At 40.2% G+C, this 14,156-nt stretch overlaps 1 protein-coding gene across 1 annotated transcript; it reads right to left on the bottom strand.

Annotated features, from left to right (window-relative positions):
- Positions 1–278: 278 nt before the first annotated feature.
- Positions 279–12,473, bottom strand: LOC142938006 (retinoic acid receptor beta-like). The gene is made up of 8 exons (XM_076081182.1): positions 12,296–12,473; positions 8,398–8,552; positions 7,258–7,399; positions 4,790–4,956; positions 2,050–2,226; positions 1,625–1,829; positions 1,362–1,520; positions 279–445 (listed from the first exon to the last, which is right to left on the bottom strand). The coding sequence occupies exons 1-8, from the start codon at positions 12,471–12,473 to the stop codon at positions 279–281; spliced, it is 1,350 nt and encodes a 449-aa protein (XP_075937297.1).
- Positions 12,474–14,156: the final 1,683 nt, after the last annotated feature.

Consider the following 14,156-nt stretch of genomic DNA (forward strand, 5'->3'; position numbering starts at 1 on the left):
TATGAGGTGTCTGCCAGGAAGGGGTTAAAAAAGGAAACTGTGATACATTTTAAAACTTTACTGCATCGTTCTCTTTTTTTCCCCACTTTGAGGCAGAAATTAGCTTTTTGTTCATCAGCGTAATAACTGAATCTCTTCTTCAAACTGTGATACTGAGGTAAGACACTAGTAGCCCTCTGGGCTGCGTCTTTAGTTTATACTGTTAGCGTTTTTCTCTGGGGAGGGAAGACGGGAGACAATGTTCTTTGAGCGGCTTCAGAGGGAGACGTCAGAGGAGTTCATGTGCTGCGAGGAGATGATGTGTGTGTGTGCTGGCTGCTGTTTGCCTCCACTTTGCTCTCCTCGGAGTGTTTCTCCAGGTTCTGCAGATCCTCCAGCATCTCCTCGATCAGAGGGGGCATGGAGCCCGGGATCTCCATCTTCAGCGTCACCACCCTCTCCGCTCCTGTGGAGCAACGAAAGCACACATTAGTGCCAGTTGTTGTCATTACGGAGCGATGCAAATAAGTTCCCTCGTGTCAAAGTCAAAGAGTGTTTGAATGGTTTTTTGGTTTGATGCCTGAAACAAAGTCTGTGGTTAAGACACGCAAAAGAAAGTTTCACGTTATGTCCTACGATATAAAATACACGAGTGAATACCCCTCTAAGCATGGGACGATATGAATATTTCATGTCACTATTGTGATTAACGTTATTATCCCGATAATCATCAGAATATGTTTAAAACTCTGAAAATGGCAAATAAAAATAATGGAACCACTTTAGCTTACGTGAAGAAACAAATATATATATATTTTTTTCGGAACATATTTTTTTGTGAAAAACAAACAAACAAATAAGGTAATCATAAATCATATGGTCATGAGGATAAATCAATAAAAACAATAGCTACAATCAGACAGCTTTTTGAAGTCACTCGTGTGAGGATATTCACAATAATGTCAATAACGGAAATTCACCACGATCCACTTATTGCCAGTGTTTTTAATTGTGATCCGTGATAAAATCCTATTTTGTCTCATCCCTATTACTCTTCTCGTGAATTTTGAGGCTTTTACGTGTCTTAAAAAAGGCTAAATGAGACTTTTAAATAGCATCACGCTAACTAGTCCACCTTCACAGCCTCTTTGTGTGCATGCTACCATAGTGTAGTTTCTTTATCGGCTAACGTTAGCTTTTTACTTCTCTTGATTGCAAAAAAACCTTCAAAAATCATAAAAATGGTGTCCATTTGTGAAGATTATCTTGCTGAACAAAACGTACAAGTATCGCAAACTTGTGTTTGCATCAGAGTTTATTTTCTGCAATAATCCAAAAGCCTTTCTGGAGAATGATCCACCAGCAGGGCTTTGCTTTCTGACCTTTGGCGCTGATGCTGCGCAGGTCAGTGATTTTCATGAGGGCTTTGGGGAACATGAGGGGCATGCTGGGCCGCCGTTTACGGGAGTAAACCTTCAGCGCCTCCAGCAGCGGCTCCTGCAGCACCTCCACCTTAGACGGCTCCTCCAGGTCCTGTCGGTCTGTTCAAACAAACACCAGAGAATATTTAGTTGTTGAAGGAAAAGCTCCCCCCCCCCCCCAAACTATAAAAATAAAGGTTGTATATTGTTCCGAGCTTCAGTACCTCCAGAGACGAGACAGATGGCGCTGAGCAGGCCGCTCTCTGTGTCGTCCATCTGCAACGGCAGCAGCTGGCCGGCAAACGTGAAGACCTGATCCGTCAGCGGTCCGAAACCGGCGTTGTGGATCTGAGTGCGGGTCAGGGTCAGCCCGTCGGAGAACGTCATGGTGTCCTTGTCGGGAGTGTAGCGAGTGCAAATCCTCAAGATCTGGATGGAAGAAGAACAGAGCGAGGAAGAGGAGGAGAAAAGAAAGACGGATTTGATGAATGTGTTTAACCTCGGGATAAGTATCAGATCGTGATGCAGGAAGGCTCTGACAAATATTTGAATCAGTTAAAATAAAACTTGAGTTATCGTCACAAAGTTTCTGTTAGAACACCTGGAAGTCTTGAAGCAGAAAGTTATTTTAGGAAACACACAGACGTACCAGGATGTCCAGGCAGGCGGTTTTGAGCAGAGTGATCTGGTCAGCGATGGTCAGGCCGGTGAAACCGGGCACTCGCTTGGCGAACTCCACCACCTTGATGATGCACTTGGTGGCGAGCTCGCTGAACTTGTCCCACAGCCCGAGGTCCAGCTGGATCCTGTGGTCTGAGCTGGAGTTCTGGACGGAGGAGAAAAGAAGAAGATGTTGTTTGAGATATTTAGCGTTCGTGTCTCAGGATTCAGAACGCCACTTTAAAAAAAGACATGATGTGATCAGAGATGTAAGTCCAACTTCACCACCAAAACACACTATTTTCATTGTGTGATGATGGTGTGCAGACATTTTAAATCCATCTTCACTTGACTCAATAACCACAAAATAATAATCTAACTTTCAAAAGCAGCGTTCATTGTTTTCATTTTGGCCATTTGGGGGCCAAAACAAAGACACCTTATAAAGTTGATATGGTGAATGTGTGTTAGCATTCATTTAGCGCCGTGTTTAAGAGATCTGATGAATGTCAGTCCAATATTTAGTCTTTTTTGTTTTTTACTCTGTTTTGTCTCCATCAACTCCTAAGCATTTTGGCCGTCGCCAACTTGGTTTTTTTTTGCAAGCAGTGACCATGTTTGGACTGTGGAGGAGTGACGTAGAGACGCAATATATGACTCTGGTAGCCGCAAACACCGCTTTTTGGTCTATTTGACTCTAAATGGACCATAATTTATTTATTAATGTATTGAAGAAGACTTGAAACTGGAGATTGAGACCATAAACTCATGTTCACAATGTTTACTGAGGGAATAAATCAAGTGAGAAATAAGGTCAGGGGTCAAAGTCCAATCACTAAAAACAGCAAGAAAATGTCTTTTAATTAACATAATTTTAAGCTCAGTGGATAAAAATGCACAAATGTTTCTGCTGTGACTTTTAAAGTCATTGCACTTGAGGATCTTTAACATTAAAAATAAACAAAAAGCATAAATATATAGTAAAACTACTTAAAATATACCTTTTGAGGTATTTCATTGAGGCACATTAAGTGATTTTTAGAGTCTTTAAGATAAATCTCAAACCAGGAACAAAAGTTCTTTGGAACATGTCTTTTCTGTTCTTCTTGATTTCACTCATCCAGGAATCGCTCACTTCTGCTGACTCATCAAACCACAAATGCAACAAGCGAAGCGGTTAAGAATGTGTGCAATGGGCACACCCAGACACATTGTTACCATTTGGATTGACTGAGGGAGTTTCTGGCTCTTGTCACGAAGGCACAAGTTATTCCTGTTTGTGATGCACGTGTGTCACAGTTTGAATGTACATCGTGTTCTCTCTGTGTTTGTTTTTGTTGAGACGCAGAAGCCCTGCCCAATTTCTTTTAAATCTGCGTGAGTATACAGTTTCACTAGCAATTACTAACCTTGGTCCCGACTGGTAAATCTGGTGCAGCTGCTATTTGTGTAGATTTTCTTCTAAAGAATTGTTTTTTTCGTTGATTGGAGGGCGAGCACTTCTGTTCTGGAAGCTGCTCAGAAACACCTTTTATTGTCAATATACCTAGTAAAGCCTCACATCTCCTGTTTAGGGACCCTAGCATGCAGAAATATTAAAATAAACCATTTTTAGATGAGGTGAAAATAACACATTTATACTGCATGCAAACAACTGTAAAGGGGAGACTCGTGAGTAACATAGAACACATTTTCATTAACAAAAGTCCTCTTTATAAATCTATTACTTGCTTTAAGGCCTTTTCACAAAAATATAGAATATTCATTGACAGACTCACAAGCAAACTCACGTGCAATTTGAGGTTCGTTATGTTGCGCAACTACACTGTGAGATGTAGACTGCATGGGTCAAATGCTTCCACTAATAATAATGATAATAATAAAAAAGACTATTACTTACAATGATAAATAATAAATAAAATAATAAATAATTGATACCTTTCACAACGACTACATTTCTGACACTTATAGGCGGAGTTGCACCAAATATAATTATTTTGATCGAAGAAGAGCTCTAATCAGAGTTTATCAAAACTAGGTTGAGAATGAGTAAATCCAGATCTGAAACTAAGCTGATCTCTGTTGCACAATTTAAACTAATTTCCTTTTCTTAAAATCAAATACAGTTTAATCAATATGGAGATGCTTGCTTACCCAAATTCAAAGTATGTTTGTGTGCTGTCCGGACCTAGTTAGTAGACTTTAAAAGAAGGGGGAACCGTTAACTTTCGGCTGCTCTGTATTCCTTAACGTCACGTGACATTGTTTGCCAGCTAACGAGCTAAAAAGTTCGGCAAAGAAGCTCTAATTTCTTGCAATATGGCCGAATAATAGAAGATTTTAAAAAACAGACTCTGAACAGAATTATGACATTAAAGTCCGAAAACAACTATTGATCAAAAAATTCACTATTTTATTAGCTGGTTCGTTTTTATCGGCATCCTCTTTTTTTAATGGACGTGTGATTTATTTCGTCTGAAAAGACCTTTATACAGCAATGTTTAAAGACAATTCAGCCACTTCAACGTATATTTCCTGTTGTGTTTTATCTTCTGTTGGCAGCCACAACATAAATATCTGTTAAATTCATGCAATCCTTCAACTATTAACCATAAAATACTTCTAAATCAAATGAAGCACTGGCTTGGGATGACAGTTTTGCAGATTATTTTCTCTCTGCAGATTATTTTCTCACTGCAGAGGAACATTTTTGTCACGTCGTGACTCACTGTGGTGTATTTTCCCAGCTGGCAGAGAGAGGGGAAGGTCTCTCTGTGAGCCCTGCAAATCTTCTCCACTATCAGGCCGAGCTCCGCCGTCAGCTCGTACGTCTCCATGATGGTCATCTTCACCGCCTCCTTCTTCCCCTTCCTGCTGTTTCTGTCGTTTCTCACTGCTGAAGAAGAGAAGGACGAACGTTATAAGATGTTTATATGAATAACTAAAATGGATTCAAACAGTCCGACGGTGCTTGATTTAAAACTCTGAACCTTTTGGCTTTTTGATGTTAATTCCTTCTTGAATTTAACTTGCATGTGTTTTCACATTGGCATTGTAAATGGGCTTCACAAGCCTTTCCATGACACTCTAGTGTTTGATCGTGAAAATACAAGATACTCGTCTGTAGTCCACACAATTCAGAAAACACAAAGATGTTGTTGAACGTGATAGAAAACAGTGATCTGAACAAGAATCCTATTCAAAGGCGATAGGGTGCACTTTTGAAAAAAAACAACATATATATACACGTATATATATATACACACACGTTTTACTTTTTTGCTGTTGTTGACATTTTGTAGCTTGAGGCCATGGGGGCCCCTGACACTTTGGGCCTTTGTGTCTGTGCCTGGTGGACCCGTTCAGTAATAGAGGTGAACGGTTTGTGAACGGTTTTCTAAAATTACTTAAAATTAAATTAACGCCAACAGCTTTCAGTGCAACTCTTTCTCTGGTAGAAAAGCACAGCCTCCAATGTACTCAGCTGGCAGTAAGCTGTGAGGATTAACTGCTCCTCGAGGGAGCATGAGAAGCAGGCTAACCCAACCCAACCAGGTTGGCCTTTCATAATCACTTCGCTAACGGTGTCAACACGTTTCAGGGCGTCCCGATGACTTGGCTCAGGCTGCTACACACACATGCTCAGAATTATGCAACCGCCCCGTCTCTGTCGCTCTCTCACCACCACCCACTCCTCCTCCTCCTCCTCCTCCTCATCTCTGGATGGCCTACATTCAGTCGTCATTGCGTAAACACTCCAAGTGAGATCGTATTACACACGGACTGACTGACGCGGCCAGCGAGCAGTTACATCGCATCCACCTGTCTGCTACATGTGATGTTTTTACGTAACGCTTGTGTGTGGACCGGCAACAATGAGAACATGTGGGTGGGTGGATCCTTCACTACCGCCCCAGCGCTGCTCATAACACACACTCGGTTATCTAGGTCGAGTTCACTGGGAACTTCTCAATGACTCATTTGAGAGTGCATATCATAAACAGGTTATTTCAGTGAAATCATAACTTCTTAATACCAGTTTTGTCTGAACATTTTCTGAGGTTCTTTTTACGGATGTCACGATGCCAGAAGTTGAGTACAAATACCAGTGAAAATACACAATTATCGATACCACGGTAAACAATAAAAGTTAAACCGTAAATCCAATATACTGTAACATACACTCTGTCCATACGTTTTTTTGTTGGGAAGTTAAATGGGTCATAATTCCCTGTCTACTATATATTTTATACTGCTGTGAAAACATATCCTTTAACTGTATTTATTCAATTTTCTCGCCAAAACTATATTTGAACCTGAACTCATCATGATGTAAATCAATGGCACCTCACGTTAGCTGTTGGCTTCATGCAGGACGCGTAATAAAGACTCTTCTTGGCAAGACCCGTCCTGCGCTGGTTGATGCCAGGCGGCTTCTGAAGTGTGAAGCCAATGCTGAAGGGCCTTAAACCTGCATTCTCTCTAATGGCCATCAGGGGGCGACTCCTCTAGTTGCAAAAATACAAGTCTAATTGTATAGAAGTCTATGAGGGAATGACTCTACTTCTCTCTTGATTTATTACCTCAGTAAACATTGTAAACATGAGTTTATTGCCTCAATCTCTAGTTTCAATACAGCATGATGTTCATTTAGTAAATTATGGTCCATTTAGAGTCAAACAGACCATAAAGCAGGGTATGCTTTAGGGCGGGGCTTACTGTGATTGACAGGTCGCTACCAGAGCAGAATACAGCGTCTCAACGTCACTCCTCCGCAGTCAAAATATGGTCACTTCCATTCACTGGTTGCAAAAAAAAAAGATGGCGATGGCCAAAACGCTGCACTCAAGGCTTTAAAGCGACAGTCCACAAACCAATGGGTGACGTCACGACGACTACGTCCATGTCTTATATACAGTCGACTGTTGAGGCAGAGACGATTAACCTTAACGATGGTTAAGGTTAGGCATTGAACGTGGGTAGTTAGGGTCAGGATAGGGCATTGTTAATGATAAACTTAAGTTGATAATTAGTTGAGACCGACCCTTCCATCACCTCTTATATCTTCCTCTATCTGATCAATGACATCTGCAATCCACTGTCCGCTATCTCCTCTACTCTGTCCTTGAAGGCCTCATCATTTCCTCTCAGTGTCTCACGAGGCCCCCCGCTGAGTCGGCGTGGATCAGACACTTACACTCCTTGGACATTCCCGCTGCGAAGCACCTCTGGAGCCGACAGTACTGACAGCGGTTCCTTGTGATCTTGTTGATGATGCAGTTTCGGTCTCGGTGGCAGGTGTACGCCATGTTTTTCTGCACGCTGCGGCGGAAGAAGCCCTGCAGAGGCAACGGGGAGAGTGAAGAGAAGATATTATTCATTCAAGTTACCATGAGTATGAAATAACCTTTTTATGTCATCTGGAATCGTTCTGACACCGTAAACAGGTGTATTTACTTTTATAAATTGGATAGTTTATAGTGATATTAGTGGTAAGTTTCTCCAAATACAGTAATCAATAACTAACTAATCATCCTGTACAAACATATTATGCATTCAGATATTTACTCCATTCATGGTCAGCCATTAGGAAACATTAGATCATGTCTGTAAAAAGGTTTTGTGCCAATCCACCAAGTAAATGTTGAGACATCTACTGGCTGTAGAATATAATACAGGCCCTTTTTATTTCAATGTTTACAAAAATTACAGGTGAAAAGAAACCTTTAGGAGACTTTTATTGTCAGTTGAATTGGGAATAATAGCAGGTTCCAATGGTATGTGTATGTGTGCTATACTTTAGAATCAGGCAACGTGCTTTTAAATAGCTTGATTTTCAGCAAAAACTCAGTGTGATTCTGCAATAACGTCACCGACTACAACTCGAAATGTGGTGGAAACATCTACAAACAACACAGATACACATCTGGAATTACACAAGTCAGATTGTTTACAGCAGCGTGTTTACGTTGTCTAGATGGAAGTCACTGTTGCTGAAATATTGACTGAACAACATGTTTACCAGGACAAAGTTCAGGCACTGTAGTGATGTTGGTGTTATCTCTGAGCAAATACAGCAATCAATATTTATTCATGGTGTATTTGTTGAGGAGAGATACAATATACATAGACAAACTGAAAACAGCTATCAGATGCAAGTAGTGTTGAAAGCAGAAGCTAATTTGCAACACACGGTCCTAGAAGGGTCGAACATATTAAAACGTGCTGTAAAAATGTATTATACATAATGAACTTTGGAGCAGCTGTTTCATCCCTTGCTTTCCTGGAGCAAGGGTATTTTATTTTTACATTTTTTACCACAGGCCTGACATGTTACCTTGCAGCCCTCGCAGGCGCTGACGCCGTAGTGGTAGCCCGAGGACTTGTCTTGACACACGAAACAGGGCTTGTAAGTGCGAGGAGGCGGCGGCGGCGAGGCGGGGCTGGCGAACAGGTCGTCTGAGCTGGAGCTGGAGCTCTGGCTTTCAACGGCTGCAAACACACAATTTGACACCAAAAAAACACTCATTAACAAGCACAACAGGGAGAATGTAACATACTGTCACTTATAAGTTTGAACTCTTTGGGTTTTATTATCAAAGAATCTGATCGAGCACTTGATTTCATGACAGCGGCATGATAGTAGGATAGTAAACAGAATATCTTTGGGTTTTGAACAAGCAGTTTGAATATGTCTTCTTGGGCTGTGGAAGATTTTAACAGGCTTTTTTCTCTATTTTTTAAATTCTATTTTATGGACAATCGATCATTATAGGGCATTCACTTTTTATTCAAAATGTGTACTTTCATTTGAAGTGGGAAAATTTACAAAATCACATTCAAAATGTACCGTCTGTACAGAACGTGCAACATTATGGGACAATAGGAAAAATGTCATGCCAAAATAATTACAAGAGAATTATTTCACAGTCCTCTTGTCACTGGGCAGGACATTCATGTGAATCTACACTGATCTTATCAGCTCTTATCAATAAGAAGTGGACATAGTCACCGCGATGCCCACCACGTCACCATCTTGTTTTTTGGACCAAAAGTGACAGAAGAGGGTGGAGATATAACCGACCGCTTAATAAGACATTTATAGGGGACAAAAATGCTCAAAGAGTTAAAGATGTAAGAAGAAAACACGGACAACTCCCAGACCGGACAACGGCGTGCTAGAAACCTGTCAATCACAAGGTAGCCCCGCCCTAAATCATCCCCTGCTTTATGGTCTGTTTGACTCTAAATGGACCATAATGTACTAAATGAACATCATGCTGTATTGAAGAAGACTTGAAACTATAGATTGAGACCATAAACTCATGTTTACAATGTTTACTGAGGTAATAAATCAAGAGAGAAGTAGAGTCATTTTCTCATAGACTTCTATACAACCAGAGGAGTCGCCCCCTGCTGATCAGTAGAGAGAATGCAGGTTTAAGACACCTCAGCATTCATTGGCTTCCAGCTTATCGCCTGGCCTTTATCAGACTCTGAGACGGTAACACTTATTCACATTTATTGAAATTGTGGAGTTACATATCTGCACTTGTCCTTCATGGACTAAGAAACCAAAATTCTCGAGTGAAACCCCAACTGTGTCATGAATAAGAGAGTAGGCGCTCTGTCCAGAGAAAGCAGGACTCATCGATCACAAACCGGCTCTTTGGAAATGTATTCAACGTAGAATTTACTTCTCCATAACATGCACACATTTGCACCTATTGTGGCAAAGCGTTTATCTCAATCTTTCCAGTTGAATGTATCATTTCACAACAGTCCACCCTCTTCAACTTCAACAGACGCTTTTGAGAGGAGAATTGCTGCGGTCTGTGGGGGCTCGCTCAGCCTCCCCCGCCGGCTCTCTGATCACCTCCACCGCTGACAGAAAACGAAGAAAGTCGTTTTTGAAAAAAGGGGGACAAAAACAAAAAAAGAGAAAAATTGCTCATTTACATCCCCTCGAACCCGTGGCCTCTGATTGAACCTGGAATCAGCGGGTCAATCGAGGACACCCCCATCAGCCCGAACACAAAACAATGGCGGAGCATGCCACGAGCCCAGCTGACTGATGAGAGGGAGGGAGAAGAAACAGAAAGTGTGTGCGGTGGGGCGGTGGCAGTCATTTGGTCGGGGGAAGGGAGAAAGAGGGGGCCCCCGTCCCAATTTAGGTGGTGTTGTATGATGTACGCGACAATGCCTTTAACATTTAAATCAAACATATTTTGGAGCCTGCGAGATAAAAGTTTAAAAAGTCAACTTGCATGTGAAAGAAGTTGCGTATAAGCTTGGTATTTTTGGTAAATTTCATATGAAGAAAGCAGCTCTTTTTGTGATTAACCTCACTTTGCTTGTTGCTAAATACAACATCCATAAATCAAAATTCAAAAGAAGCATTTTCTGTTGCAGCCCTCACAACGAATTAACTTATTTTCTCCACTGATTATTTTCTAAAATGTCAAAAGGAGTGAAACACGCTCATAATAATTTCACAGAGTCCAGAAATGATTCTGAAGAAACAATAATAACCGACAAACATTTCATTTACCGTCATATTCGACAAAGAAAAACTTAAAATCTTCAGATTTGAGAAGCTGGAACCAGCCTGAAAAATTACCAAAGATATTAGTTATCAAAACAGTTGCCTGCAGCTTTGGGTTATTTATTTGTACATCTTTTGTCTCCTTTTACTGGTTAAAAATACTTTTTGTGTTTTGAGACGTGAAAGCAGCGACAGTCTGTAAGTAAGAAACTCACAAAATACTTCTGAGAAAAATGGCCCCTGTGGCTGATAATATATTATTACATGTGACATTATTAGATTGTTTGATCTATTGAATGAGGGAAAGCAATTCTACTACACTATGTGTTCATTTAAAGGACTAACTTTAATATTTATGTGAAATAATTGTACCTCTTTGTGCATCTTAATGCAGGGCTTTTACTTGTACTGTCTTCTTGTTTTTACATGTGTTGTACTTGTACTTCTACTTAAGTATAATATATGGGTACTTCCTCCACCACTGACAACAGTCTGGCTCTCCTCTGAGCCGGTGACCGTCCGGTGAACCCGCGGTGACCCCAAACTGACCGGCCCCGTCCCAAACACAGACCACCACACTGCCATGAGCCGCTCTGTGCACAGCTCCCTGTTTACTGATGATTATGTGAAAAACAAAAGCTCCTGAACTCACCACGAAAAGCATCGCAGTACATTGATCACGAGATTTACTTTTTCCCCTACTTGACTTTCATAAGCAGTTTATAAAACAATCAATAAAAGTGTTGTAACACACTAAAGTGTAGTTATACACGACCATGAGAGCATTTTAAAGTTTTTAATACGGTACAGTATTTGTCAACAGTTACAACGTCTCTTATGAAGTCTACTTTATATTATTAAAACTGTGTTTCATTCATTGTGTGTTATGGGTGCCCACATGAGTTATGGTTGTTGACAAATAAATGAATAAACACTTAAATCTGCTTACATGAAACCATCAATTAAACATTTATATTCTGCTCATAAATGTTAAATGAGGGGTTAAAGTGAACTGTTACAGTAGAAGGAAAAGTCCTTCAGACATGATTAGAGGAAAAAACTCAAATTTGGCTTCAAGTCAGTTTTTGTATTTATTCTAATATTCTTTTGTTCGTTTGTCAGCTCCAACTGTTGATATCTTCCAAAGTAAACTTAAAATAGACCTCCTTTAGCCTGGATATTGTTTAGAATTATGTTTTTTTTAAATGTTTTTGTTTTAAAATCATTATTTATTTAAATGTGTTCATGCTCAACAAGATATTTTATTCGTTTTTGTCTATTTGACTGTGTTTTAAACCTATTTTATTTTATTTATTTATTTTCAGCATTGTTATGTGTTACCTGCGTTAGGCTGAGATTGTTTTGCTGTTCACATTTGTGCACATCTTATTATCACCGTTGTCAGTCTTCTGTAAAGCACTTTGAATTGTATTAATTAGTAGATGCATGAATTCTTGTTGACTGAACTCACCTGATGTGATTTTGTTTAGCCAATAAATTAAAGTGTATAGAGGAGGGTGTCAAGCACAACATTGAAAAGCCTTAAGTTAATTTGTTTGGCCATATAACTACAACAAACTTGATTTAACATGATTCATTTCTCTTTTTAAAATAATATGATATTTCCCTTATGGAGGCCACCAAAACATCACTGATTCAAATTGTTTTAAAAATGTAGTTTTCCACCTACACTGCGAGCACCGGTGCTGCTGCCAGTCCGCCTCGACCAGCTCGGGGAAGAAGGCTGCCAGGTCCTGGTCCTGGTCCTGGTCCTGCTCCTGCAGCATGCACGCAGGGCTGGACGTGGACGCGTACAGGTCCAGGACTTCTCCGGGACCGAAAGCTTGAAATTCCAGATAGTCAAACATCTTCGAGGTTTCGGTCTCCGCGACTGAGACCCTGTCCTCATGTGCAAATCCTTCACAGCACAGGCGGGTTTTTTTTTGTCCCCCCCTCCTTACTCCGTTTTGAGTTTGATGCAAACGGTGTTTTAAGAGTAAAACATGCGTGTGTTGCATTCAGAGGGGCGTGTGCAGACCTATGTTTCGCCACAGACGGTCAGAGAGTGTTCGCATGTCGCTGTGCAGAAGAGCCACTGGCGGTTAAACGCGTCCAGGTTTATTCTGAGGCTGTTTTGCATAACAAAGTTAGTCCCGGGACTTTCTTCCTCTTATCTCCTCTTTATTGACGAATGTCTCAACTCGGCCCTGCTTCATACTAGTTATGTCAGAGCGAGCGATGGTGTTACCTAATGTATGCGAGTGAACTCCCGGTGAACCGCCTCCGCTGCTGGCCTTCACATGACCCAGCCGTGGCGTGACGTCACCGGCAGCGGTTGGAAACAAGAACCGTTATTTTACTTTGAGTAAAAATTATTTATTCTGTAAAAGTAGGCGAACACGATGAAAGTTTAATTTTGAAAAGTATACAATCTGGAGCATTAAAAAACAAGAGATATTATATATATATATTTTTATGGTCTTTCTTCTGCTCAAAATCTGGCGCCTACAATCCCCACAATGCAATTTGATCGTGGAAGTCGGCCGGTTGGAAACACCTACCGAAGTGATTTACTCAAGTACAAGTATTAATACTGTAAAAGTAGCCGACCACCGTCAGAAGTTTAACTTTGAAAAGTATAAAATGGAAAGCAGCATAATTCGAGATATTTTATTCCGAGTAATCTTCTTCCTGTTCAAAATTTGGCGCCTACAATCCCCATAATGCAATTCGAGTGTTGACCGTGTTATGTAGCTAACTAAGTATCTTATTAAAAGTACCGCACTTCGGTACAGTTTAGAGGTACTTGTCTTTTACTCAAGTATTTCCATTTTATGCCAAGGTGCTTTATAAAAAGACAATACTTTTTTACTACATTACATTTATACACTTACACACTTACAAATATTAAAGGCTACATTTAGATGTATTTTTAAAATGTGAAGTATTTCTTCAGTTTAAAGGAGCCTAAAAGTACTTGAAACAACCATACATATATAGTGAAGAAGGTCAGTATTCATGCAAATGCATCAAAGATTTATTCTGCTTTCAGATCAAGATACAATATTAGGCTTAATGCACCTCTACAGGGTGAGAAAGTCATAAACCATAAAGATCTTTACTGTTAATAAAATCCTTCTACAATCAAACTCAAGTGTGTTTATGTTCTGAGAAATGTATATTCAGGAGATGGGATACAGGAATTCTACCAATCTACATAATTTATGTGCTATAGAATGTTCACCCTTGTTCGATGTAATGCTCAGTTGAGTATTATTTCACATTTACTCATTTTGTGAACTGAACATGCTTTAATTAGGCCGGAACATGCCTATTGATATATTGTCATTTTTCAAGGCAAGAACACAAAAGATTCAAGGAATTCACTCACTTAACTTTAACGTAGAAGTGTACATATGTTGTAGTTTTGTGGCAAAACATCAAGGGGATTGTAGTCCTAGGTATGATGGACTACAGTGTCTATAGAGACAGTTACAAAATGTGCAGCAGAGATCAAATACACCCAGATAGAATATGCAGCAATAGAGATA

Source organism: Anarhichas minor, unplaced genomic scaffold (assembly GCF_050575085.1).
Source record: "Anarhichas minor isolate MPS153535 unplaced genomic scaffold, ASM5057508v1 ptg000079l, whole genome shotgun sequence".
Taxonomy (NCBI): domain Eukaryota; kingdom Metazoa; phylum Chordata; class Actinopteri; order Perciformes; family Anarhichadidae; genus Anarhichas; species Anarhichas minor.

What these genes read in the sequence shown, in the direction of transcription:
- LOC142938006 (XM_076081182.1), bottom strand. Translation starts at nt 12,473, where the DNA reads ATGTTTGACTATCTGGAATTTCAAGCTTTCGGTCCCGGAGAAGTCCTG. An exon ending in GCAGCACCGGTGCTCGCAGT is followed by an intron (nt 8,553 to 12,295) that starts GTAGGTGGAAAA and finishes GTGTGTTTGCAG; the next exon opens with CCGTTGAAAGCCAGAGCTCC. An exon ending in AGCTGGGAAAATACACCACA is followed by an intron (nt 2,227 to 4,789) that starts GTGAGTCACGAC and finishes TCCTCCGTCCAG; the next exon opens with AACTCCAGCTCAGACCACAG.